Below are 25144 nucleotides of genomic sequence, written 5' to 3'. Positions count from 1 at the left end.
AGACACTGAAAAACTTACTTCATCAGGAGTTGGGTGCTTTATGTACTTGCACAACAGTATAATCTTCCTTCAGAGATTTCTCATAAGCGTTTTAGAGGATCTGAATTTTCCTTCAGGTTTGCCACAGTGTGTATAAAGGTGCAACACTGAGCTAGCCGCCAATCACTGTTACGGTGAGATTTGGAAATTCCCAGTTTCAGTCAGGAAATATTTCTGCTACCTGAAAGGTATACATCTTGCAAGACCAGCTATGCTAGTGAGTTTTCACTGCCTCTGAAGCAGAAAAGCAAAACCATTTCCTACCATTTCTTAAGTAAACACAGATCAGTTATGACTCCCAGCTCCCGTAGATCAGAAGAGGTTGTATCAGAGGTTCTCATTTTGACCGCATTTTACAATAACATCGTCCCTTTTAGCCAGGCTATAAATTATTCACATGGGTGACTGTCGTGGTTTAACCCCAGCCAGCAACTAAGCACCACGCAGCCGCTCACTCACTCCCCCCCACCCAGTGGGATGGGGGAGAAAATCCGGAAAAGAAGCAAAACCCGTGGGTCGAGATAAGAACGGTTTAATAGAACAGAAAAGAAGAAACTAATAATGATAATGATAACACTAATAAAATGACAACAGCAATAATGAAAGGATTGGAATGTACAAATGATGCGCAGTGCAATTGCTCACCACCCGCCGACCGACACCCAGCCAGTCCCCGAGCGGCGAATCCCTGCCCCCCACTTCCCCGTTCCTATACTGGATGGGACGTCCCATGGTATGGAATACCCCGTTGGCCAGTTTGGGTCAGGTGCCCTGGCTGTGTCCTGTGCCAACTTCTTGTGCCCCTCCAGCTTTCTCGCTGGCTGGGCATGAGAAGCTGAAAAATCCTTGACATTAGTCTAAACACTACTGAGCAACAACTGAAAACATCAGTGTTATCAACATTCTTCGCATACTGAACTCAAAACATAGCACTGTACCAGCTACTAGGGAGACAGTTAACTCTATCCCAGCTGAAACCAGGACAGTGACCAATTATTTGTGCGAGTATTTCTTTGGACCTCAGTAGGAATAGTCGTATCAATCACTGTCTTACTGAGATGGTGATACAAATTTCTTGACACTGACAAATACATGAATTTCATAAGTGGTATAATCCCAGAGTAAAATGAATCCATCTCTAAAAGAAGGGCAAAGTATTCCCAGTGCCCCCCACAGATGACATTTTAAATGCATATGCATCAATAACTTCATGCTATTTTACACATTGAGAAATTCTCATGGAAAAATGCAATAGAATGAGGTATTTCTTCAAAATCAAGGAAGCAAAATACATTGAATTAGCATAAAACATCAAGATTGATACTTATTGTATGTCTTCATTTTGCAGAGGAAATTTATCTTTCACAAATATGCACAAAGTTATTTTATAGTTCTTCACATATGTGCCATATGAGTGAAAATCCAGACTAATTCCAGTGATGTTTTGCCAGTAGTGTAAGCAGGGCTCTCCCACAAACTTTTCCCCCACAGCTTGCGATAAATCCTTTGAACTAGAGGTGTGTGGCCTGGAGACAGAAGTGTATGGGGAAATAGTAGGGGTTTTCATTTTTACCTCCAGTTAAGCAGAACCGCTTTCTCAGACCCTAACTCAAGTAGCAGGGCAAGGCTAGCTGGCAAACTCACTAAAGGCTTTGCTGGGTAGAGTTCTTGCTTTGTTCCTGGATATACACCGAGCCACACAGGAACACTGTGTCACCACAAAGCACAAGGCTCTACAGCAGCCTGGAAATGACCACAGTGGCTGCAGAATTTCTACACCGACCAGTCTTTACAGGACCCATTCAATTTCATCACGCCATTACGGAGGAAATGGGGACTGGCAGACGCTCTTAAAACAGATCTAGATTGCATCAGGCCCTGTCAGTCCCAGGATCACAAAGCTGCAAAAATCAACAGATCACTCCAGCTTTTGCTCCAGGTACAGCTAAGACGTAGCTCATAAGTCTGATGGTAACATCCTCAGTACTTTGGCAATACCCAGATACAGTGGGGCTAACCAAATACTTTCGTTACCCAGAACATTCAGTTTACACGGTTTTAATAAAAGAGTAGGGAGATTTAAAACACTTCACAAGAAAGAATTAGATGGATCTTCACAAAGACATTTACCTCCTACATCATGCAAACTCAGCCATTCCAAGACACTAAAATTTCCTTTCCCCCTCTCTGCTTTTATGGCAATCAAGGGAACTTGTCTGTGACAGAGGTGATGTAGTATTCAGAGGGTAGGAGACTGGGGGCAGGATTTAAAACAACCAAAGAATTCCCAGAATGCTCTTCCAGCTTATCCCAATTAATTTCCTAATGTGAGGGACTCTCAGAGGACAGTGAACAATAAGTTCGAGACAGTGCTGATTTCTGTTCCAATAAAATGAAATGAGTTATAAATGTCCCTCACATTTCCGTGGGCAGATGAGATTGAAGAGCATCTTGCTGTCACTGTGCAGCAGCTGAGATAAAATTTGCGTGTGTTTAGATGTGAAGTCTGTATATGTGTGATCTAATCCTCTAGTTACAGCACCACAGAGTCAAGTTATGGAGTTTAATGCATACACATAACTCCCCTGAGAACTCAGTAACTAAAACAATAGTTGTTGTTTTTAATGTTTATTTGGGAATACACTAAATCCAGGGCTCAGTTACTCAGGATAATTTTTAATTTTTCATCTGGCTATCTATAAGCAAGGCATGAGGAGTGGTACCTTTAACCGATTTGAGTTAAACCTTGAAGAGTCTTCTTATTTTTATTTTTATGTAATTTTTTTAAAGGATCAACTAACTGAAAGCAAGCCAAACTAATTCTTTCAAATTTTCCACAAAAAATGTACCTTTGTGTCATATCCAAGCATGTGAAGTTTGAGACCAAACAGAAATGTGTCAGAAAGTTAAAGGAACAGAGAACAGGGATTTGCACAGTGTTATTCTCCCGCTATACAGCAGTAGGGCAATGAAAATTAGTTTTGCAGAACTCTATAGCTGCACATATGATTGTGTTATTAAAACTGAGTAAGGTTTTTAAATGCACTTGTGTGAAACCTGTTTTTTAATTACTCAGCTCAACATTTTTAACAAAGTTGACAGACAATGATAATCAAGAGCTATTTTAGCTTCTGATTTCTGCATGCCAGGCAGCCCCACTAGTGAGAAAGAGGTAAGTTTGCTAATTCAGGAGCAAACTCATTGAGTGTCCGAGCAGCTTTGTGCTGAAAAGGCACATGCAGCAAAGTTTCATGGCCCCCTAGTAGCCGTATGAATCTGGCCAAACAGTGAAAACTGTAGAAATGTAGAATAGCCATTATTTCTGGTCCTTTTGCCAGTGAATATCAAAAAGCAAGATACATTCTCAAGGAGACCGAATAACATGAAAGAAGAATGAATGTAGGATCAGGGAAAAAGAAAATTAAGAACAGGTTTTTGTCAAAGGCTATGTCTAGAGCAGTTAAAAATGATGCTGCAGTTTCTCACGAGGGATTGGCACTAGACTGTTGTGTTAGATAAGAGATGGGAACATGGTTTAATTATGCTGTTCATAATTCCTAATATACAAATAAGCATCACATTATGCAAGGTAATCAGCATCTGAAGAGAGCATAAAATCAATACAGGAAAATGCCCCACCCCTGAAAAACCCACAAGCTTTTGAGAAAAAATACGAGGAAAAGGAGAAATCAAAACCAAATTGATCCTGGCTGAGCTGCAAGCACATGGTGCACTTACACGAAGCCTCCTTTTAAAAAAAAAAGACAGATGACTCAACAGTTGCTCTATGTATACAATAAAAAGGAGTAGCATGATTTTGGGGATCTAGGGGAAGACATGATGATGACTTGGGAAAAATGAGAAATTTGTGGAGTGAGACAGAGTGGAACGTATAGAGGCTGGAGAGGCAGGGCAGCTGGGGGCCAGTTTGAAATAGGACAGATGCAGGAAAAGTATTTTCTTGGTGCAAGTCTTTGTGTCTTCGGTGCCTGCGTGGTCCTCACAATACATCTCCACCAGAGCTTGCCAGAAAGACTGGAACTGAGGATCAGTTTACCAATTTCTCAAGACTCTCAGTTAAGAGATGCCCTTAGGTACTGCAAAGGCCGATCACCTGTGACAGTCACCAAGAACTGGATTTGAAGTATTGCAAGGCAATACTTGCTAGAAGAGAGATGCAGAGACTCTACATGAAAAGACAGAAAACCCCTAGAATTCAGATGCCAGGGATGAATGATTATTTATATCAGGTGGCTTTTAAGGCTATCCTTACTGTTGATGCTTTTTCCTTTGTAGCCTGACAGAAAAGGGTACGGGGGCAAAGCTAGACAGAAAAGACTATTAGGTTGAGTAGCTGGAGCACTTGTGTCTAGAGAAAAGGAAGTGCAGTGACTCAGACTCTCATGTCCTTGCCTGTAATTTTGTCTGTTGCTTTGGGGAAGGAGCACAGAAGGTCTACGCTTTTCTTCAGTCATATTCCTACAGTCTGTTCGTGTAAGGAGAGACCTTCTCATATTCACAGGTAGCGAGCAGGTACAAGGAGGCAGGGGGAGAACAAAAGGACTTTAATCTCATCCTGTTCCACAAATTTATGGTATAGTCATGCTTCCTTGGCACCCTCAGACCTCCTGAATTCCACAGGAGTTTCAGTTGTGTTTGGGATTTATTGATTTCAAACAGAAGAAAACAACAACCAAAAACAGGAAAGAAAAAAAAAGGCAAAAAAAAATCCCATGAATTAAGAATAATTTATTGAACATAATTATAGCTATTAAAGATAAAAATAGCTATGAAAGTGTGTCTTTAAATTGATTTTATTAATTCTTGATATTCTCATCCAGCACAGTTAAGTGCATTTTGGAGTAAGTGATGGAAACTGATTTTGAATAAAAAGGCCAAAATCATGGCCCCCCTAAGGTCAATGGGAGTTTTGCCGTTGACTACGACAGGGCCAGGTTTTCACCCTAAGGGTTTATCACCAAGGTCAAAGACAGAGAGCAATAAAATAACCACACTGCCTTTTTTCAACAAATTCAGAAAAACAGAACTGAAGAAAAGGAGTCTTAAAGGAACTCTAGGTTAAGGCTCTCAAGCCCTGCTGCCTTTTAGGGTCAATTCCTGTGGCAACAGCAAAAGAATTATGGTATGTGACACATTTGAGTGAACTGTGGCATATTTACATCTGTTAAACTTGTGAATTCCATCCCCACAGAACACACATTTCAATTCAAGAAGGCTTAGTTTTCCATAATTCAATAGTTATTGCATTTACCTAGCTGTTTTGATATTCTTAGGTGCAGAAATTGAAAAAGAATTCACAGAAAGGTTTAGAAGACCAGCAAGTCAAATCTGTCATAGATGTGCAGCAGTTTCTCCAGAAACTTTGAGGAAAAAAACAAGGATGTGTCCTAATGACCCCAAACAACACAGGGCTGCCATCTGAAGCTTGACTCCATAACTCCTCAGCCAGCACTGACCGTGGATAAGCCAGAATGAAGACATCAAATGATGGTTAGCAATTGCTGCAACATTTGGGGCTCTAGAGACATAATGGATGGCTGTTGCTTATAAACTCAGTCTATCATCTACTTAGTAGTATTTTTTTGTGGGAAAGAGACAGCAAATGGGAATATGGCTTTGTGATCTTCTGCAAAGCAATTAAAATGCCCTGGGTTTTACAGTGAGTGAAATCAAAAGGTTTTCTGAAAATAATCCTGAAATTCTGAGATTTCAATAAGGAATAAAACTCTTTTGATCTGGGTCATCATATAACTTAGCAGAGAGATAATTCCATGTTACAGACATATAGAGGACAGTTCCAGATTCTGAAGAACAAATCACCATTTATGATAGTCCCTTCTGCCTCTCCATTTGGGTGAGGTTGATTGCAGTACTTGTACTCTGCCCTCAGTGAAAATACGGGGAGCCAGTGGAAGAATCTGTGTTATTCACTCTGACTCTCATTCCCTCCAAAGAGGCACAAGGCAAGGGGTAAAAAAAAATGCAGCTGTGCGAGTGGAGATAGAAAAGACTGATCTGGCTTTCTGCCACAGAAGGACTGTTCATCACAGTGTGTATGTAGCCTGTGCAAAAGTAGACACCGGAAAACAGAACGAGGGCCCGATGAAGATGGGAATATGCTGGGAAGGAAAATAAAAAACTTATCGGTAGAAAAAGGATGTTCTAACAGAGGAGATGAGCTGACTGTAAGAGATTACCAAGGAAAACCAAGAGAGAATAGGATACAGTAGGAAGCCAGATGAGAAGGCAGGAGGGCAGAGGGTGAGGGTATGTTTATCTATACATCTGTCACAACTAACAACAGCATGTATAGATGTAGTAGATCACGCGTGAGACACAGACATGCCGGAACTACTACTTGTGCAACACAGGCATGTTTGGAATCCCTTTTGGTCTGGATTTATACGTGTCCAGCAGACCTAGGCACAGCCCTCTGAAAATCTGATTGATCGGTACTCAAAGGGTGTCTGTGTGCCTGTGCTTGTGGGGCAGATGAGGTAGAATACAGTACCCTTAAGGATCTAGTTCAAACCAGCAGAGTGGTCCATGCAGAACTAGAAGGCTAACTCTGATTTAATTAACTTAAGTGTTCAGTAAAGCACTGGGCTTTTCCTGGTGCAAACAGGTCTGGTGAGAAGGGCCGAGCCCTACAGATATACACGTGATTTTCTTGAGAATGCAGACAAGCAAAGGAAAACCAGATGTGCTTATTTCAGGATGACAAGATAGCATCGTGACTGAAATGCGGTATTTCTCTGGGAAGGAGAGGATGAAAGTAAGTTTGTTTTTAAACAGTTATTCAGTTTTAAAAATTGAGGCCACCATAGGTTGTTGGCAGAAGGGCAGGGGAGCAGAAATGAGGGAGAAAAATGGGATGAAATTGTCACATTCTTGCACCAAGAGTTGTAGTGAGGGAATTGAGAAATAATTTGACAGGAATTTTCTGTTTGGACTGGATCAGCCTCTGCTTTCATGAGTCAAAAAAAATAAATACGGTATTTCTACCATCATAAAATCCCCATTAAAAAAGTTCGGTAGCATTAAGTTTTTGGAAGATGGGAAAAAAAAATCACACCAGGTTTACACTGAGAAAGCTTTAACCCTTCAACATGTCAGATATTTTGGGAATGAATTACCGCCCTTTTCTGAAAATAAACTGTAAACTCAATGAGATGTAGACAGAAAACAGGCCTCCCTATTGAACTTTGACACAAGAATAATGAAACCATCCATAACCCACATTTGATCTGTTTGGGAATTTTTTTTTCTCCCTATTTAAATTACTTCCAAAAAAAGTTCTTGCTAGGAATAGGAAGGGAAAGGGTTTATTTAAAAAATATTTCATAATCTTTAAGCATCACTCATCTTAGTTTCTAGTTAGCATCTTCAAGGCCTTCCTTAGGGATGTGATCCAAAAGCTACTGACACCACAGTTGAAAGATTCTGACTAACTTCAGTGGAGTTGAGGCTTGCGTCTAAGCCAGACTCTTCGTCTCATACAACATTTCACAGATCACTGCCACCAATGAGGATGATTCAGTTAACAGAAACAAGAGCAAACTTCCCAAGAGACAGGAGCAGGACATTCTCAGTGGATTTTCAGTGCCTGAAGATCCCCTTGACACTGGAGACAGACCAAGAGAGATTTCTTGCTGTATTTGGAGCAGAAGATGCTGTGCACTAAGCATCCTGTGGCAGACAGCCACTGAGCAGCGTGTCAGCATCTCTCCCATACCCTAGCTACGGCATCATACAGTGACATACTGACATACAGGCACCTGAGAAATGTGTGGACTTCATCTGTAAACCCGTAAAATAGTCATAGATCAAGTAATACATTTTAACATCTTTTATGAGCCATTGCTTTTCTCCACGCCATCTCTGCTCCACTTTATACTAATTTGTATTCAATACTGCTACCCTGAAAGCTTCTCTAAAACTTCCCAAGAGATCTATCATACCTTGCCTGTTTTCCCAGGTTTCTAAAATTAATTTAGATCAATTATTTAATATATTCAATCACTTTCTTTAAGCCATTTACTGCAGATATAGCCAATTATTCAACATAAAATACAGCCAGATCATTTCATCACAACCAAAAATGTGATTTATCATCACATTCAATTAGAACCCAGTGAAGGCAGTGGCAAAAGTCCCATTCAGTTGAATAAGGATCAAGGCTCTAATTTACTGTGTCAGAGGAATAACGCATGGTAATGGAGAAGGCTGGGATACATACGGGATTCCAATTTCAAACAGATTGTTTTGAATCAGTTGTTTTCCAAGCATAATGATGCTCAGCTGAATACAGAGTTCCATCAAACAGCCTCCTGGAGCGCACTGTAATTAAACAAAACCATGGAGTGTGAAGGGATTGAGAGAATTAATTTAAAAGTACCCACCTGGGAGAGCTACCGTCGTCTATACGTGCCCATCGTCCCTGCCACCAATATGCACAGGAGCACGGAGCTCGTCGATCATTGCAATTCTATGCTTAACAAGGTATTTCATCTCCACTCATAAAACTGCATTATGGAAAATATGCAGAGCTCTGAAATAACTTACTGTGCCCTGGGGCTACTATATTTCCTTTTAAAATATTTACTATATAATCAATGTAATAAACATAATGCAGTATCACCAATACTCTTCCAACCTGATGTCTCCCAAGGGGAAAGAAAGTCTTCAATCTTGCAAAGACTTATGTGTAAGCTTTATTGTAAAACCTTGAGTACATCTATCGATTTTCAAGGGAATACCCACAGCAGTTAAAAGGAATTTTGGAAAAAAAAATGTTTACAGGTTTAGCACAAAATGGCTATAGCTTTTTAGGCTATTGAAATTGCTGGGCTTCTAGTGGTCTGCAGAATGAGAAGCCGGTTTCAAGTTCCAGCTCTGCCATAGGTTTCCCAAGGGCCTCAGTCAAACCATGTAATGTTTGTGCCTTAATGCCCCATTGTAAAGCATAAAAATGGTGAAGCTTCACCTACAAAACACCATGAAGGATGCAAAACTGCAGAAAGAAAGAACATACAGGTGCTTCAGACGGAAAATTAGCGTTTTGTCTATGTATGTTGAAGATTTAACATCTTGTTTTAACATGTTTTCTACTTTTCCTTTACTGTCTAGACTCCACTGAAATACACTGCACACATATCTCTTTTTGTTAAGGATTTCTTTGTTTGAATTTCACGGGTACTTACCTCTTCCATTCGATAACCATCAAACACATATACATAATGACCAGGACGGCCAACAAATCTGAAAGGAATAACAATATAAGAAATGAAATAAAAATAGGAAAAAAGTTAACTTTAACAACATAACTGTTCATTCATATTAGCCAAAATATTTCAGAACTAGCTGCTTCAACATGAATTTTAAAAGGCTCGACACCTATTCAACTTTGATTATTTAAAATTATTTCAAAGTAGTAGGCCTCTACAAATGTTTTTTGACTACATCTTGATGAAGTAATTTTAGTAAAATAATTTTCTGTGCTAAAAAATAATAAATAATCTCCCTCTCTTGAGTAAAGAACACAAACAAAACTGGGAACACATATCTTAACCCACATTATCTTGCATCTGAGTAATGCCTTGAATGGAGTTATTTGCACATCTATACACAGTCAAGACTCTTCTGACTACATGGGGAGAAACAGCGAGACTGACTTTATTATAGCCATACAACACAAAAATATAGTTAAAAAAGAAAGGAATGGGTGATATTTTTCATTAATGTCTTACAATATTTACAACTGCTGGTAAAATGTATCATTAATTCTTAAATCAATGATGCTGAATAGGATTAGGGAAGAGTATAGATTAACAAACTTTATAGCCCCCCAAAGGAACAGGAAAATGGTATGAAACAGAATCTAGAGGATGTTTTAAACATTTTTGCCAAAGTTTTAGCAAACAATCATTTTAAGCTTCCCATTCAAAAGCATGTGTTTTACTGTGGATAACTGGGTCCCAAAAGACAACGATCCTGAACCCATAGGAAGTCACACTTATTTAACAGGACAGCTGAATTAGCTTTTTGGTCAATCAGTTCATTTGCCAAAACATGCAACTTCCAGTTGACTATAACTATTTCTTAATTTAAGTTGATACGGGCGAATAGTGCAAAATGTTGAGAAAGTAATAGGGAAAGTAGTTCCATAATTTTAAATGAAACAGGAAAACCTTTTTTTGCTGAATGGTGCTTCAAGAAAAATTTGCTAAAATGTAGAAAGTGAAGACCTGTAAGCAATACCATTCACCCATAAATGCAACACCCTTTTTTAACTAAAAGGAATTATTTTCTGAGATGTGGATTATTCTTATTTAGAAAGAAAACTAAAATGGTTGCATTTCAGAGCAATGCTCTACTTAGAAGAGAGACAAGACAGTGCTCAACGTCATCACCTGCCATTCAAAATCAAGCTTTTGACAACCTTGTTTATGATTTTTTTCACAGCTGGTGAAGGTAGACAGTCCCAGACTTAGTAAGGTAGCCCTTTGTGCCCATTTTTAAACACAGGTCCACTAATATAGGCATATATATATATACACACACATAAATATCTATATACATAAATATCTATATTTAAAGGACATTTATCCTACCTCCCTTTAAAAAAGGCAACATAAAAAATTGGTGCATAAGAATTCACAAACTTCAGTAGGAATGCCTTCAAAATCAGTCTCTCCTCAAAGGTTTTCTCTGTTTTTGGTACCTCTGGGGGGAAAAAAAAAATTAAACCAGAGAAATCAATTACTAAATATGTAAACATCCCTGATATCTACAAATACAACACCAAACTGCAAATTTCAAGCTCATACTGTTTTTTCTTTTGTACTTTTAATTTGTACCAATGCACACTAGCTCTGTCACTGACTCCTGATTTCCAGAGAGTCTCCAAATTTCCAGATGGAAATTGAAGATTCTTTGACAGAAACATTAATAATGACAACATAATGAACTTGATTCTCTGATAGGCCTCTGAGAGCTTATCTCAAGTTGCTCATGCTGTCTATCCAATACCCTGGTGGCAAAAAAACCAACAGATCCTGACACTTGGTCTGGACCTGACTACACGTCACTTCTTTCCCAGTCTCTTCCATTGCCTTGCGGAGAGGTCTGGGCAGACCGCATCACCTTCCTCTGCTTCAGGCCACATCTCTGAAGTCTTAGCACACACCTCCTCTGTCACTTACTTTGACATCTATTATATTATTAACTATATACTATCATTACATATATTTTATTAACATAATGAATATATTATTAATATTATTAATAATAATAGATAGAAATAATTATTATGTATTTGTATGGTTCTCCTAGCTCTCTGGAGTTTGAACAAAAAAGTAATTAGCTCTTGAAATTCAATTGCATAAAGCTAAAGCAGTATAAATAGCTTTAATGTATATAAGCACATGCTTATCAACATACATAACTATATCAGTTACACAACTGAAATAACAAAGCATTAAATTCTCAATTCGTGAATGATGAAAGCAACGTACAAAGATTTTCATCCAGCAAAAACACCTTAAAAGCCTTCTTAACTTTGTGTGCCCAAGCCTTTTTTTCTGTAATGAGACTGTTAATGTGCTTAACGCTAAACACAAGACTAAGCACCTTTCTGACTAAGGCATTAAGTGAATTGTTAATTGTCATGCAAAATAAATGCACATTTTTGCTAATGTTTCTCCATTCACTATACATATTCTACATTTCTAGACTTCTTCAGATAACTTGTAAAAATGTGTCTTAAACATTTTCTGTATTTATGACTGTTCTCAGGTTTATTTCCAATTTCTATGGAAATTTTCCAGTAACAGAACACATAGGTATAAGGCAGAGGCTTTTCAAATTGACAGTAGGATCCTCTTTTAAAGATTCTATATGGGTTAAATTCTTGTATTGCCATGCTCATCCTGAGCTGTTAACTAATCTGAGAGCAGGTCATTTTATTGTGGTATGTTCTTGACTGAATTTCTGTAGCACAGAGGAAGTGCGAAATAATAAGGTAGATCCAGAGCTCTGGCTTTAAGAACTTCATTAAAAATACAGCTGTACTTGTACAGTTTTGTTTTGGGGCACAGTTTGGGTGTTTTGGTCGCTTTGGGGTTTTTTCTTAAAAAAGCAGCATGGTGTTTATTTGAGCACTAAAGAAATAGCAAAGCTGTAATGAGTCCCCACTGCCCACCTTTATTTGTGATCCTTTCAACCATATTTTCATAAAAGGTCAATACACAACCTGGTGAGCCCTAAGCCATCATTCACCTATACGTATAGAAAAGCTTAATTAAACCTTCAAAGGATTTGAACAATTTGTAGATGACCCCATATGCTGGATAGATCCTCAGGACAACAGCTCAGGGCAACAGGAATATCAAGTAACAGCAGTGCAGATTAAATTTGAGGGAGAAAAATCCTAGCCTTTGCCTTATGGAGACCTCCCACAAAGATGAGCTCAGCCTCTGGATGAAAATTTGCACACCATATATGGTTCCAGAGACTCTCTCAGCACTTCACTCCCTCCCCACACTCAGATATACTATACCATACCAATAGAGGCATGCATAGAATTTGTCTTCTAGCTAGTGGAGTTTGCTACAGAAGAAATGCATCCAGCCAGAATAGATGCATTAGTAAGAGAGAAAACTTTAAAAAAAAAAAAAAAAAACACTCATAATATATGTTTGGTTGTGCAGCATGTTACACCAAAATTGGGCAGCTGAAACTTTCCAGATAGAGAATGAGCTGAGCTATCCGGTGCATGGGCCTTAGCTCACTGAAGGAATTGCTGCCTTTATAAGGCACAAACTCAAGTAGTTTTGATTTTGTCCCCGTTTGACTGGTTCTTCCTTGACCTAAGGGAAGTTACAAGTGAGTAAATGAGTTCTAAGTCAAGTCCGACACCACCTGATTATTGAAGACGACATATTCAGCTGGAGAATACCAGGATATAACCTGCACTTTTGCTGGGCCCTGCTTTTCTGGATCCACGAGAGGTGCATGGAGTCCTAGTGCATCTTGCATGAGCTCTCTATTGATTACAACATTACTACTATTTTTTTTACCCAAGCACTGATTCAGCAGGTATTGAGGCAGATGCATTACTTTGATCCTACAAGGAATACAATTGCTATCAATGGTAATATTCTTGGGCTTACAGACATACTTAATTTTTCACTTGAGCAAAGATTCAAGTGCTCTTGGGGTTGGATTAGAAATCTATGCCATCAAGAGCTGTTCCTCCAGCCCAACAAGTGCGTTTCTCAGCTTGTCAATTAACTGCAGTGTGAAAAAAGAGTTGAGTATGTTTTGCTCTGCTCAGCAAAATGAAAGTTCACAAGGTAAGGAGCATTTATCAGCACAAACGAGTTGTAATTTTTTTTAACATTTTGATTACAGTTGGCATCTAAGCCTAGCACTGGAGAAAGCTGCCTGAATGAACTTTCTAACACATGTAATTTGTAGCACTAGAGATTACTCAGACTGGATCCTTCTTAAACAAAACATCTGACGGTTAATTAGGAAAGCTGACTAAATAAAGATAGAAGGGTAAGAATTGAATGCAAAGTGACAGGGGGAGAATAATCAGCAAGTAAGAAATTGTTGTTTCTTTCACAATTCAGAGTGCTGCACGTTTCAAAGGGAGAGATTTTCCTTCTGTGCATCCACCAGAGAGGCAACGACAGTGGTTTGCACTTCCAATCTTTTGCCTAGAAACTGCCAGAGAGGAGAAGCCTCACCTTCATCTCTTCCTACGCTTTCCACACAGATTGTCATGCCTTAACAGCTGTGGGTGCAGTGGACAGAATTCATCAGGTCACACACAGTTAGCAGCTTGTCAGTTATACGAAAGCTGAAAATCTGGGTACAATTTTGGCCTGGACAGTAAGCCTGAGCTTCCTTAAGCCACTAGAACAGAGTTCATTTGTGTAACCGTGCTACATTCTACCAAGAGCTGGGTCTAAACAGAAACAAAAAAATTAACCCCGTTTGGTGGCATTTTGTGAAAATGAATCGCTTTGTCTTCATTTCTTTCAAATACTTTACAAATTTAATTTAAACTATCATCAGGCTATTCTTACTGGTAAAACCACAGGACCATTATTTCATAGTTCAGGATTGGATGACTATTATGACAACTACAAAACTTCAGTTTATGGCATTCTTCAGAAAATAAGACTAAAATAGATGTTTTCTCTTGTGACTTTGAAAGTGTCTTGAGAAGGTGAGAACAAGAAGCAAAAGTCTTAAGGGTTCCTAAGGTTTCAATCTGAAGTCTGCTAGTTCCAGCCAGCTTCACATCACTGTAGGTTTTACAGGGAGGGAATCTGCAATTTCGAATCATTGAGTCAGGCTCCAATTATCAAAAAGTTTTTAATTTGGATGCCTAAGTTTAGATGCCCAAAATGGACAGGTAGAGCACTTGCTACAGTTAAGGGCATCTGTGGTTGCTGATTGATTTTCAGTGTTTCTAGAATCTAGAATTAGAAGTGATGTATAAAAATGCGGGAAACAATACTTTATGACGGCTATAAGAATCTCATGTTAGGGCCCTATCAGCAAACATCTTTGCCCTAATTTATATAACAAAACAAAACCTCAGCCTAAACCCTTATTCATAAACATCTTTGGCCTAATGTATATAACTAAACAAAACTCTAGCCTAAACCCGTATAGTAGTCGAAGGACTGACTCGCCTTTAAAAGGCTTAATACATTGCCAGGCTTGTAACAATACGACATTAAAAAAAAAAAAAAAATCCACCCCCTAACTGAAATAGGTATTATTATAAAAAAATCCAGCCCAGACATGCCCATATGGCAAAAAAACCCTTTAAGTGGTAAGGACCTGGCAAAAATCACATCAGCAAAATAACCTGGTAAGGATTTGCCAGTGTAGCTTTGCCAGAGCCAGCAACATCTTTGAAACAAACCAATGACTTTCGGTAAACCACGCTCCTAGAGGTAAAGATATATATCAAAATACATACCCGGTCAAAATTCTCAACCAGCTCTAGATAAGTGGATCTTGGCACAGAGCCAGTGCGATGCAGAAATACCAGCTGAGGTCCTGGAAATAGCACGGCTGCATTAACATGGCATTGTAGCCAGGCTAATTAGTCCTATTAGTGGCAACACTGCATGTTGTGGCTTAGACCCCTAGTTCACAGAGGCATGTCTGAGCATCTTACCCCATAGGCCTGAATATTTTCCCTGGCGCTCTTCAGTGGGAAATATTCCTATTAGAACCTCCTTGCATACTCTCGTGTCAATACATGTAATGTACTAATGAGGAATGTGGTAAGATAGTTTTACCAATTTCTGTCAGCCATTTGGCAACAGCTCCATAAATTTCATCAAGTATAAGTATCACGACGAGGTTAATGATGACAGCAGTTGCGGTCACAGTCACTCGAACATTTGACCTGGTTGTCTCATTTGTGCTGAATGACAAAGCTGCTGCTGTAGTAATTCGGTACACAATCACACCAAACACTGCTGAAAATGTCAGCATAATCTGCAAAGAAACGTACAGATAGATTAGTTCAAGTTTGATACTGACATTCAAACAGAAGCTTTGACTGGTATGTTGGGTTTGTTCCATGAATTGGCATTGTGTGGTTATTTCTTAGAGCAACACAATAATACGAGGATAAGCAAATTAAAATGTGAGAATTCAAAACTCTCTAACAAGGACATAATGAAGAAAATGGATGCAGAACTCTGAACTGGCACAATTCCTGAAGATGCGCATGTCCTCTGCATATTATTCATGCAGTACTGGTGAAACTCAGGTAGTTCGGTTCAAACGCAGGTATTCAGCACGGTCTTTTTTCTGGCAACAGGTTCAGACAGCTTGGACTGAAGGGCCTACATGTATGTGCAGTCAAGTAAATGGGCTTTACTGGCTGAAACAGCTTCCCCTCTGCACAGCAGAAGTGGCAACTTACTTTCCAGTTGTGTTTGCTCAACTGTTGCCACAAATTAAAAAAAAAAAAAAAATATATATATATATATATATATATTTCCCTTGTTATTGTTCTTTTAAGACTGACCTAAACAGGGTTACTAGGGCTTCACTTTACATTTCTGTCCCAGAAATCAGTTGGTATCCTGGCATCTTTCATGGGCTGGCTTTGACCCATGAGATGAGGAAAGTCAGCCTTGCTACTTAAGGTCAAGTTCCCACAAGAAGAATTTTAATTTCACAGGGCTATGGTATTCTGGTTTCAAAAAAATCCACCCTACAATGAAAAAAAAAAATCAATAAAATAACAATAAAAAAATAGCAAAATTTCATGGCCATAGCAGGAAAGGGGGAGAGGGTACATTTTTCTCTTTCATTTTAGCCTTTGGCAAGAATTCCAATGTGCATTCATTATTTTAGGTAAAACATCTTGAGATCCTCAGATGAAAGAGACTACCTAAATGTAAAAGATCAGACTATTGCAATTATTTCAATGGGCCTAGGGGCCCAGATTCACAACACAGGTTTAAGGAAATTTAACAGTTCATTTTAATGACCCAGCAATAGTTTATTGAATTCCTGTATACAGAGGAAGGTTGTCTCATGAAAAAGTATTATTGCAAAAGAACCAGAACAAGAATCGGAGCTATATTAAAGGTGGAAGACAAAAACTGGGCATATTTTGTTCTAATGGAGAACTAGTAAACATACTAAAAAATAATCATTTGGAGAAACTCCTGGAGATATGAGATGAAATTCATAAATATGTTTTGTGAGAAAATAGTAATAAAATGTTAGATCTAGTAAAACATCTAATTTTTACTTTTTAAAGAAATGTTTCATTAATCTTAAATGAAATGTAGGTGAATTATGAGGTTTTGCTTCATGCTAATATTTTTCATTCAAATACTGGTCTGAAGAAAAAAGTCTAAACATAAAACACTTTAAATGAAAACATTTCAAATGGCTTAAAATATTATTTGCTTTCCTTTTGTAGCTGTCATTGTGTTGAGAAAACAGTTCTAATTTTTCCTGCCTGTTTTTCTCTTTTTTCTTTTGACTTACCTACCAAACCTGCAGACAAAAATTTGATTCATGTTGAACTATCTGCTCAGCTCTTACTATGACAGAAGCGGTGCAGGAACACAAAGATCAGAACTTTTTCCTAACTTGCCCATTGCAGAAGCGATCACTACAGTAGAGAGTAATATCCCCAATGAGGAGAGAAAACAAACCGGCACCACCTGGCAGTAATCTAATTCACCTTCCACCTCTACAGTTGCCTTAAGCTCTTTTCTTTTTCTCAGTTTGGGTCACAGATTCCTTCCTCTTAATCACTTTCCAAATACTCGTTTTCTGTTTCTTTCCCCTGTGGATTTCTTTGAAATTTTTACTGTGCTGGTGGACCAGGAAAAACAGCAAAGTAACCTTATATGCATCATTCTGGAGATGATGAGCGCTCTGGGCCTCCATAGACACCTGTCTCCATCACAAGCTTCCACTGACAGGTGGTATCTTAACAGTACAGGAAAAAGAGTCATTAAGGACAGTCATCATTAAATACAGAAAGAGGAAATTTCAAGTGATGGAAGTTGAATAGCAAACTCTTAAACCTGACCAAAGGATTTAAGGGATCCATAGCAATGAGGAAGATTACTGGAAGATGAGATACTCTCAGAGGCTTGCACTATTGCGACCTTTTCAATTCATGCAGTGCCACAGCAAGATGTACAAAGTTAACCAAAAAATATGTTTTATTGGTTTAAAGAACAAAGACATTTGTTTTGCAAAAGCACCAGGGCTTCAGAAGCTCCTTGGTTGCCCAGCTGTTTTTAAACATCTGCTTAGACACAGATGGAAAAACACTCCTTTAGGAGTCTTCATTATCTGTGCATCTAGCGACAAGAGAAAATTGAGGAGGGCTTGTAGGACTGCACGGTAACTGAGAGCATAATTCTCACTTCCCAGATGGTTACTGAGAGGGAAGGGTTCCTGTATCTTCACAGCATTTTTTCCATTCCTGAAAATACCTCTTTGGCCCGAATTCCAGATCAGATGGTCACCTTTAATTCAGGTGCCTATTGTGGGTTTTGTTGTCATTGCCAACATTTCATCTGGCCAGTTCTATCCCCTACTATGGCAGACAGTTTCTTCAGTGAATATCTAAACGAGTTTGTCAAGGACTGAATTGCTTAGAAACAGATGTGAAAATTGGCTGCAGAAAAGGTCACCTACTGAGCCTGGTATGAATGAAGACAAACAGGAAAGCATACTAGATCTGAGAAGGAAGCTATAAAACCCCGTGGGCTAGACTGTTACCTTCATCCAAGTAGGATAACAATTTAATGTCCAAATAGTTCTTTGGCTCCCCAGTAGAGCTATTCCAGAGTCAAGTATTATGCCATGTGAGTAAGAATAGGGCAATAGGGTCCAACGAAGGCAAAGGCTGAACTCTTGTGCCATGACACTAATTGCTTTTCTTCCTTCCTCTGATTGAACAAAACACAATGAACCCAAAGAAAAGCTCCAGTGATGGCATTGCTCCGTGACGTCCTGCTCTCTTCCAACGGCTACCAACGTTTTTGTCACATACTCAGAAATCTTGGTCAGAATATGTACCTTCTAAATATGCAGTTTCTAAACTGTGACATATGTTATTACTAATCACACCCAAGCCAAATTTGTATATGCCCAGCTAAGTCTAGACCTCCTGTTAACACTGGTGTTACTGGGCAAAAATAAGACTTGTGAACTTCTGTTCTAAAACCCCTGCAAAAGACATTGCTTAAATAAAGGTTGGATCTTCTGCCCCCTCTGCAGTCAACTGAGGCTTTGTGTACAACAAAAGAACTGTGACCAGATTTTAAAGCATCCATAAATATGTAAAATAATCCTTGGAATTATTTGGTGGTGTAAAACACGAAGACCAATTGGGCAAGAGAACCAAACCAAACATTTTCTTCAGCCTGCACTTTTAAAGAAACAAACAGCATGCCTAGCTTAATAAAGACAGGAGAAAAGCCAGAAATTAAAAAAAAAAACAAACAAAACACAACACAGTTCTTGAAAAAAGATTCACAAAAGTGAAGCATACAAAAGAAGTACACAAATGAAAAATAAAGAGAAAAGGTTTTACAATAAGAAAACTGTTAGCAACGTCAAGAATCATAAAGGAAAGTATGGCAAGTAAAGCTGGGGGGAGGAGGGACAGAACACAACAGCATCATTCTATAGCAATGTAGACATCTTCATGGAAAATGCCTATGGATTTGTGCCGCCAGACCCTTTGGGCCTGGAAAAGGTAGTATTAAAAATTCAACAATCGCTTCTGCAGCACTAGAAATTGCAGCACATGTGTGTGCACATCTGTGTCTGAGTCTTCTGTGTCTGTGTCCTGTACATGTGCACACACACACGTAAATTCAAGATTTCATCACCTACTATGTATGTAGTGCTTATGGCTAAAAAAATTAGCCTGTGTGAATAATAATAACGGAGGTAGATGAGCCCAACTTAGATTCCTCAGTGCAATTCTATTGCACAGACTGACAACAAACTTTAGTCTGGTGTTTCCAATCCCTGTTTAACTAATCTAGCAGAAAACAAAGAAACATCACATACAGTAAAGAGCAGATTGTAATCTCCACATAGGAAAGCAGAGCTGGCTCTCCCTCATCAAGGGCTGACTTGAATTTCATGCGTGGTTTGTAAGTTGTCTCCTGTAGGTGCTTACATCTTACTAATGCTCAAAATAGTCTAAAAAAATCATTGTGGCCACTTCTCCAAAGGGTGAAAGCCAGCACAGTGCCACTAGTCACTAACAGAAGCTGAAGAATTGGAGCTCTACATTTTAACTTTATAAATCTCTCTCAGACGTTACAGTAAGCAGGGAGTGTAATACGTAGGCTATGACTCAGGAAAGCACTTTAAGCTCATGCTTAGGGGAGATTTAAACATGTGGTTAAAGTCAAGAGCACATGTAAGCACCTTGTCTGCAAAAGAATGACTTGTAAAAGCTAAATCAGGGCTATATGCTTAGTCATTCTCAGTATACTCTGCTTTAAGCAAAGTCCCAACTGATGCCAGTTAGAGGTTCTGTCTAAAAAGCAAATGTTTGGTATGGCCTCAGAATGGTAAAGTCACTCAAAATGTTGTAAGTACGTATATATATGCATGACACACTAATATGTACAGAAAATATACTTAATATACAATACATATATCTTCATAAATATATACACATATATTTATAAAAATGCAGACATTAATTTGACTTCAATGTGAATATAAAATCGGTTTGATTGTCAGAAAAAAAATTTAAATCTTTACAGGACATCTGTTGCAGTATATGCAAATTCCAGTAAATTAGAAATACACTTAGGTATTTTAAAATAATTTAGTCCCGAAGTAAATTTCCCATGTCAGATGCTCCTATGGTGTAAACCGGCATATTTCATTGCCATTTTATACTGGCTCTAGATGCGAATACATGCTTTCATTCAGTAATTTCTGTAACCAGAGGGGTAATGGAATCCTTGACAACGTAATTTAAGGTTTGTTAGTCAGGCTTTCCTATTGCTGTTTACAAATTCTAGCAGCTTGATGATGTGTTTATGGTCTGTTGGAAATTTTGCTAGGACAGTGGTGTCCACACTTTACAGATGGCTGACCTGCACACCTTATTCTTGTTCTCAAGCGAGGATTGTATACCACATTCTTCCTCAACTACAGTATAGTCCATCCCTGAATGCGTGTTGGAGAAATACTTCTCAGCAACAGATTTATTTCACCTGTATGTCACCTGTTCAGTAGGCTCAACACTTCTAAATGTCATTCTGACAGAGCATCCGCAATACTGTGCACGCAAGCAAATACGCAGTGGGATTCCCTCCATCAGATAATGAAGGATGGAGCAGAAACCCTGTGGGAGAGACAGCATCTAGTAATGAGCTGCTGCCATTGCAGCAAGTCATCCAGCCAATAGCCCTCTCATAAGCAGCCTTTGGAAAAAGAGAATAAGGCTGGAGGTAGGCATTGAGCTCTATGAATCTTCCTAGTAGGACATGTATTTCTCACAAACTGTAGGTTACAACCCTAGCTTTCTTCAGATTTTTAGCATCTTTGAGAACACCAATTCAGGATTCCACTCAAGATGCTCATTGCAAAGTTTCTCACACCTAATACATCCATAGAAATGCAGATTATATTACCATAAATAAAATCAATCCAAAGTTTGCTGCATATCCAGGCATACGGTCACTCCATGTCAGCTTATCCTTTTCATCCTGTGACAAAACACAAAGATAAAACAACAGACATTACAGAACTGTACAATAGCAAATATTAGAGTAAGATCTGTTATTGAAAAACATTCTCAATTCCCCTACTCCTGTTGTAATTTTGAAGATGATTAGAAGATTTAGAACACTGATATTTTAAAGCAGACTTTAATTTGAGAGACAAGAGGGTAAGAGGGTAAATAAGACATAGAGAAAATGTTTGCAAAAATCAGAAAATATCATATGTAACTATGATTTTAATATTTGAAAAAATGTTTTCAGCTCTTACTAAATTTCATAATATTAGGAGAAAGCCCTGAGATTCACCTTAATTTACATTTAGGCAAAGTAAGATTCAACAATTTATTTTGAATTGCTTCTTGTAAAACTTCAGAAGGATAGCGCTTGAGACAGAAATCGTGAAAAGAATGCTTACTACCATTGAACCCAGAGTTTTTGTCTGATGGTTACCTTAGCCAAATGTGGCCCCTAAGATAATTCTTGCAAAGACACCCCAATCCTTCTGCTGGTACTTGGTCCACAGTAGAAAGAAACTATGAAGGCAAGTCCCCTCTGTGATCTCTGCTGCCAACCTTGTTTTCTTCATGTGCAAACAGCACCTCTCTCCTCATTGTGTAATTTAAAGCAACTGTGATCAGTGAAAGCCAGTATGCTTTTTCTCTCCCCACAAAAACTCAATTCCATCTCTAGCAACGTGTACATCTAAAGAAGATATTTGAAAATGGATTTATGTAGGAAATATGATTCCCTCCTCTCAAAATAGGTTTCTTAAAATAATAATAAGGTCATTATTTTTTTGTTTAAGTTAAACTAAAACTATATAATCAAATTAACTAAGGACACAGAGCCAGCTGCTGTTTGCATTTCTGTGAACCACCGTTGCTATCCCATGGACCAGCACTTCACTTACATTGGAGTTAACCCAGAGTTATTCTGAATTTAAATGAATTTAAATCAGATTAGAATTCAGGTCAAAGGTTTCAAATAAACCATTTCTAAGGCACATTGTCCTCAGATAAAAATAAAAATCTGGGAGTATTATGCCTTTGTAAAAGGCTTTCCCAAAGTAGCACTAGTATATACTAGTAGCACAGTATATACTCCAAGTGCAGAAATGCAGCCGTGAATTATCTCATGGAGTTTACTGGGATGTGGAATTAGACCTAAGGCATGATCCTGTCTACACATACATTGCCATTGTGGTAGTGCCTCAAACACTGTGGGAAGGAGTATTACTCAGCATCCCCTCTTCTCAGCTCAGCTGTTCAAACAGACAAGTTAAGCACGTCTCCTTTGGGAGAATGCTGGCAGGACTGGGTCATAGCAAACCCAAGCAGAAGCACAAATAATTTGGCCCAATGTATGCAGTACATAAATACTCCATACAGTACATAAATGGAGTCCATCATTTAGCTGGAAGGCTACTTTAAAAAGCATTTCTGTGAAAGCACAGATGCATTTCATTTCATTTTGGCTTTTACCACTCAGCAATTATATAGGACATAAAGAAGGTCTAAGTGATTATACTCCAAGAAGGCCTGAAGGACACCATGTCTAACAGTTTCACTAAGGGAAAAACACTAAAGAATCAAAACAGCAGAATGAGTTAATGCTAGCCAAAGCAGTTAAAGGAAAGAAGAAAATCTTTTATAACCATACTGAGGTGGAAAGAGAAAATTGCAATTTCTGCAAAAGGGCCGGGAAGAGACAAAAATTACCAAGAAAATTACTTAAAAAATGTCTCTAGCAGTAAGAATTTTGGAAAATAAGAAATCATAATATCAAGATCAAACTTTCACATATCATGAATCATGCTCGCCAAATCCTGAGTGGCAAAGTGACTAGGGTTTTTCATGTTTGGGGATGTTTTTGTTCAATATTTCTGGTGATGTAAGACATTTACTGTATTTTGAAACATCAGCCAGGATTCTGACATGATCTACTGGCTTTCCAAGCCAAAAAAAATGACATGCTGGAAGACTCCTGATAACACCTCAGCAACTTACAAACCTGAGAAATCAGGGAATACCTTAAGAAACAGTTGTCCATTATGAAAAAGAAATAGCTATTTTCCCTGCCCCCCCCCCCCTTTTTTTTTTTTCAGTAAAACAGAACTGGAGAGTTACAGGAAAGAAGAAGAAAAAAAATAGGAAAATTGAGCAATGATTGACATGTACTTTTAGAGATGAATATCAGAAACTAAGGTGTGCCTAAGCCTACATTTTTAAGCATTAAGAGACATTAGGATTAATCCATTCAAGGGTCCCAACTTCAGGAGAGTTTAAAGACTGCAGTTATTAGAGTGTTTTCCCTCTTTCATCTCAGCATGTGTGTTAAGAACATAGAGGCATCTAGCATCACCAGTCATTTTGGATGCCCTAGGTTTAGCACTTGAATTCTTGTTTTATGTAAATTATTGCTTTTCAAAAGCACTTTGTGCCTGATGAGTTCAGTAAGATAAGTTCCTGGAATAAAGATTTAGAAGCAAAACCGATTCTTAAAATTCCAATTTATTACTGGGAATAACTAAATGAAATATGGACTGCCTCCAAAAAAAATTACCTTGCTGAACAGGACAAAAATACTTCTTTCTCTTGTGGTGGGTTGACCTTGGCTGGCTGCTAGATGCCCACCCAGCCGCTCTCTCACTCTCCCTCCTCAACAGGATGGGAGTGGCGGGGGGAATTAAAATGAAAAAGCTTGTGGGTTGAGGTAAAGACAGGAAGACAACTTACCAATTGCTATCATGGGCAAACGAGACTGGACCTGGGGAAAATTAATCTAATTTATCACTATTTAAAATAGATTTGGATGGTGAGAAATAAAAACGAAACTAAAAACTCCTTCCACTTTACCTCCCTCCCAACTTGTTTCCAGGGCCAACTTCAGTCCTTCGTTCCTGACTCCTCTACTTCCTTCCCCAAGCAGAAGGATGGGGAATGGTGGGTTATGGGGTCAGTCCATAACAGCTCCTCTCTGCTGCTCCTTCCTCCTCACCCTGTTCCCCTGCTCCAGAGTGGGCCCTTCCACGGGCTGCAGTCCTTCAGGATAAACCTGCTCCAGCATGGGTTCTCAAGGGGCTGCAGGGGAATCTCTGCTCAGGCACCTCGAGCACCTCTTCCCCTCCTCCTGCTCTCACCTCGTGCTAGCAGGGCTGTTTCTTACATTTTTTTCCCCTCTCTCCTCGCTTCCAGGCAGCATTTTACCCTTCCTTATACACACCTTCCCAGAGGTGCTACCATCTTGCTGAGGGGCTCGGCTCTGCCCTGCGGTGGGTCCGTTGGCGCGGCCCTGGCCTCGCCACACAGAAGCCGCCCCGGCAGCCACCGCTGCCAGTGCCTGGGCACTGGCACCCGGTACATCTGTGGTGTTGGTGCAACGGCATAAGGAAAATCACATTTGCTTTTGAACACTGAACAAGGCCATGCTGGTTGAACAGAGCTCAGTGGAGTGACAGACACTCTGGCAGTGGTTTCCCAGTCCCTTCTTGCAATGAATGATACAAAGGGGGGGACTTAGGAAGAGGAGAGAGGGGAGGATGTTCATGGGAAGGGACAAATGGATAAAGGAAGGAAGAGAAGATGAGCATGCCATCTAGTCAGCTTTCTCTTCATGCACGTGCTTCCTTTAACCTTAGGTGACTTTGCCATGAGTTTGCCGTTCTCTGTAGCCCTGAGCCAAAGGGAGATCTGAGCAACACGACTGAGTTGCTGTGCCGTTACGAGAAGAAAGAAAAAGCTGGATGAATATATTACTGAGTTAGACAGCATACATGGCACAAACCAAAGTCTGAAATGTAAATC

At 39.0% G+C, this 25144-nt stretch overlaps 1 protein-coding gene across 3 annotated transcripts in view; it reads right to left on the bottom strand.

Moving 5' to 3' along the window:
• Nucleotides 1-25144, bottom strand: part of ANO2 (anoctamin 2) — a 200223-nt gene that overhangs the window by 29383 nt on the left and 145696 nt on the right. For all 3 annotated transcript variants that reach the window (XM_052790553.1, XM_052790551.1, XM_052790552.1), the window contains 5 exons: nt 21252-21326; nt 15390-15591; nt 10674-10785; nt 9264-9321; nt 8300-8400 (listed from right to left, as the gene is read on the bottom strand). In XM_052790553.1, the coding sequence (XP_052646513.1) occupies nt 8300-8400; nt 9264-9321; nt 10674-10785; nt 15390-15591; nt 21252-21326 (548 nt within the window). The remainder of the gene's footprint in view (nt 1-8299; nt 8401-9263; nt 9322-10673; nt 10786-15389; nt 15592-21251; nt 21327-25144) is intronic.

The sequence above is a fragment of the Harpia harpyja genome, chromosome 6, assembly GCF_026419915.1.
Source record: "Harpia harpyja isolate bHarHar1 chromosome 6, bHarHar1 primary haplotype, whole genome shotgun sequence".
NCBI lineage: Eukaryota > Metazoa > Chordata > Aves > Accipitriformes > Accipitridae > Harpia > Harpia harpyja.
The sequence above is the reverse complement of the archived record's forward strand: the minus strand, read 5'-3'. Positions and strand labels throughout refer to the sequence as shown.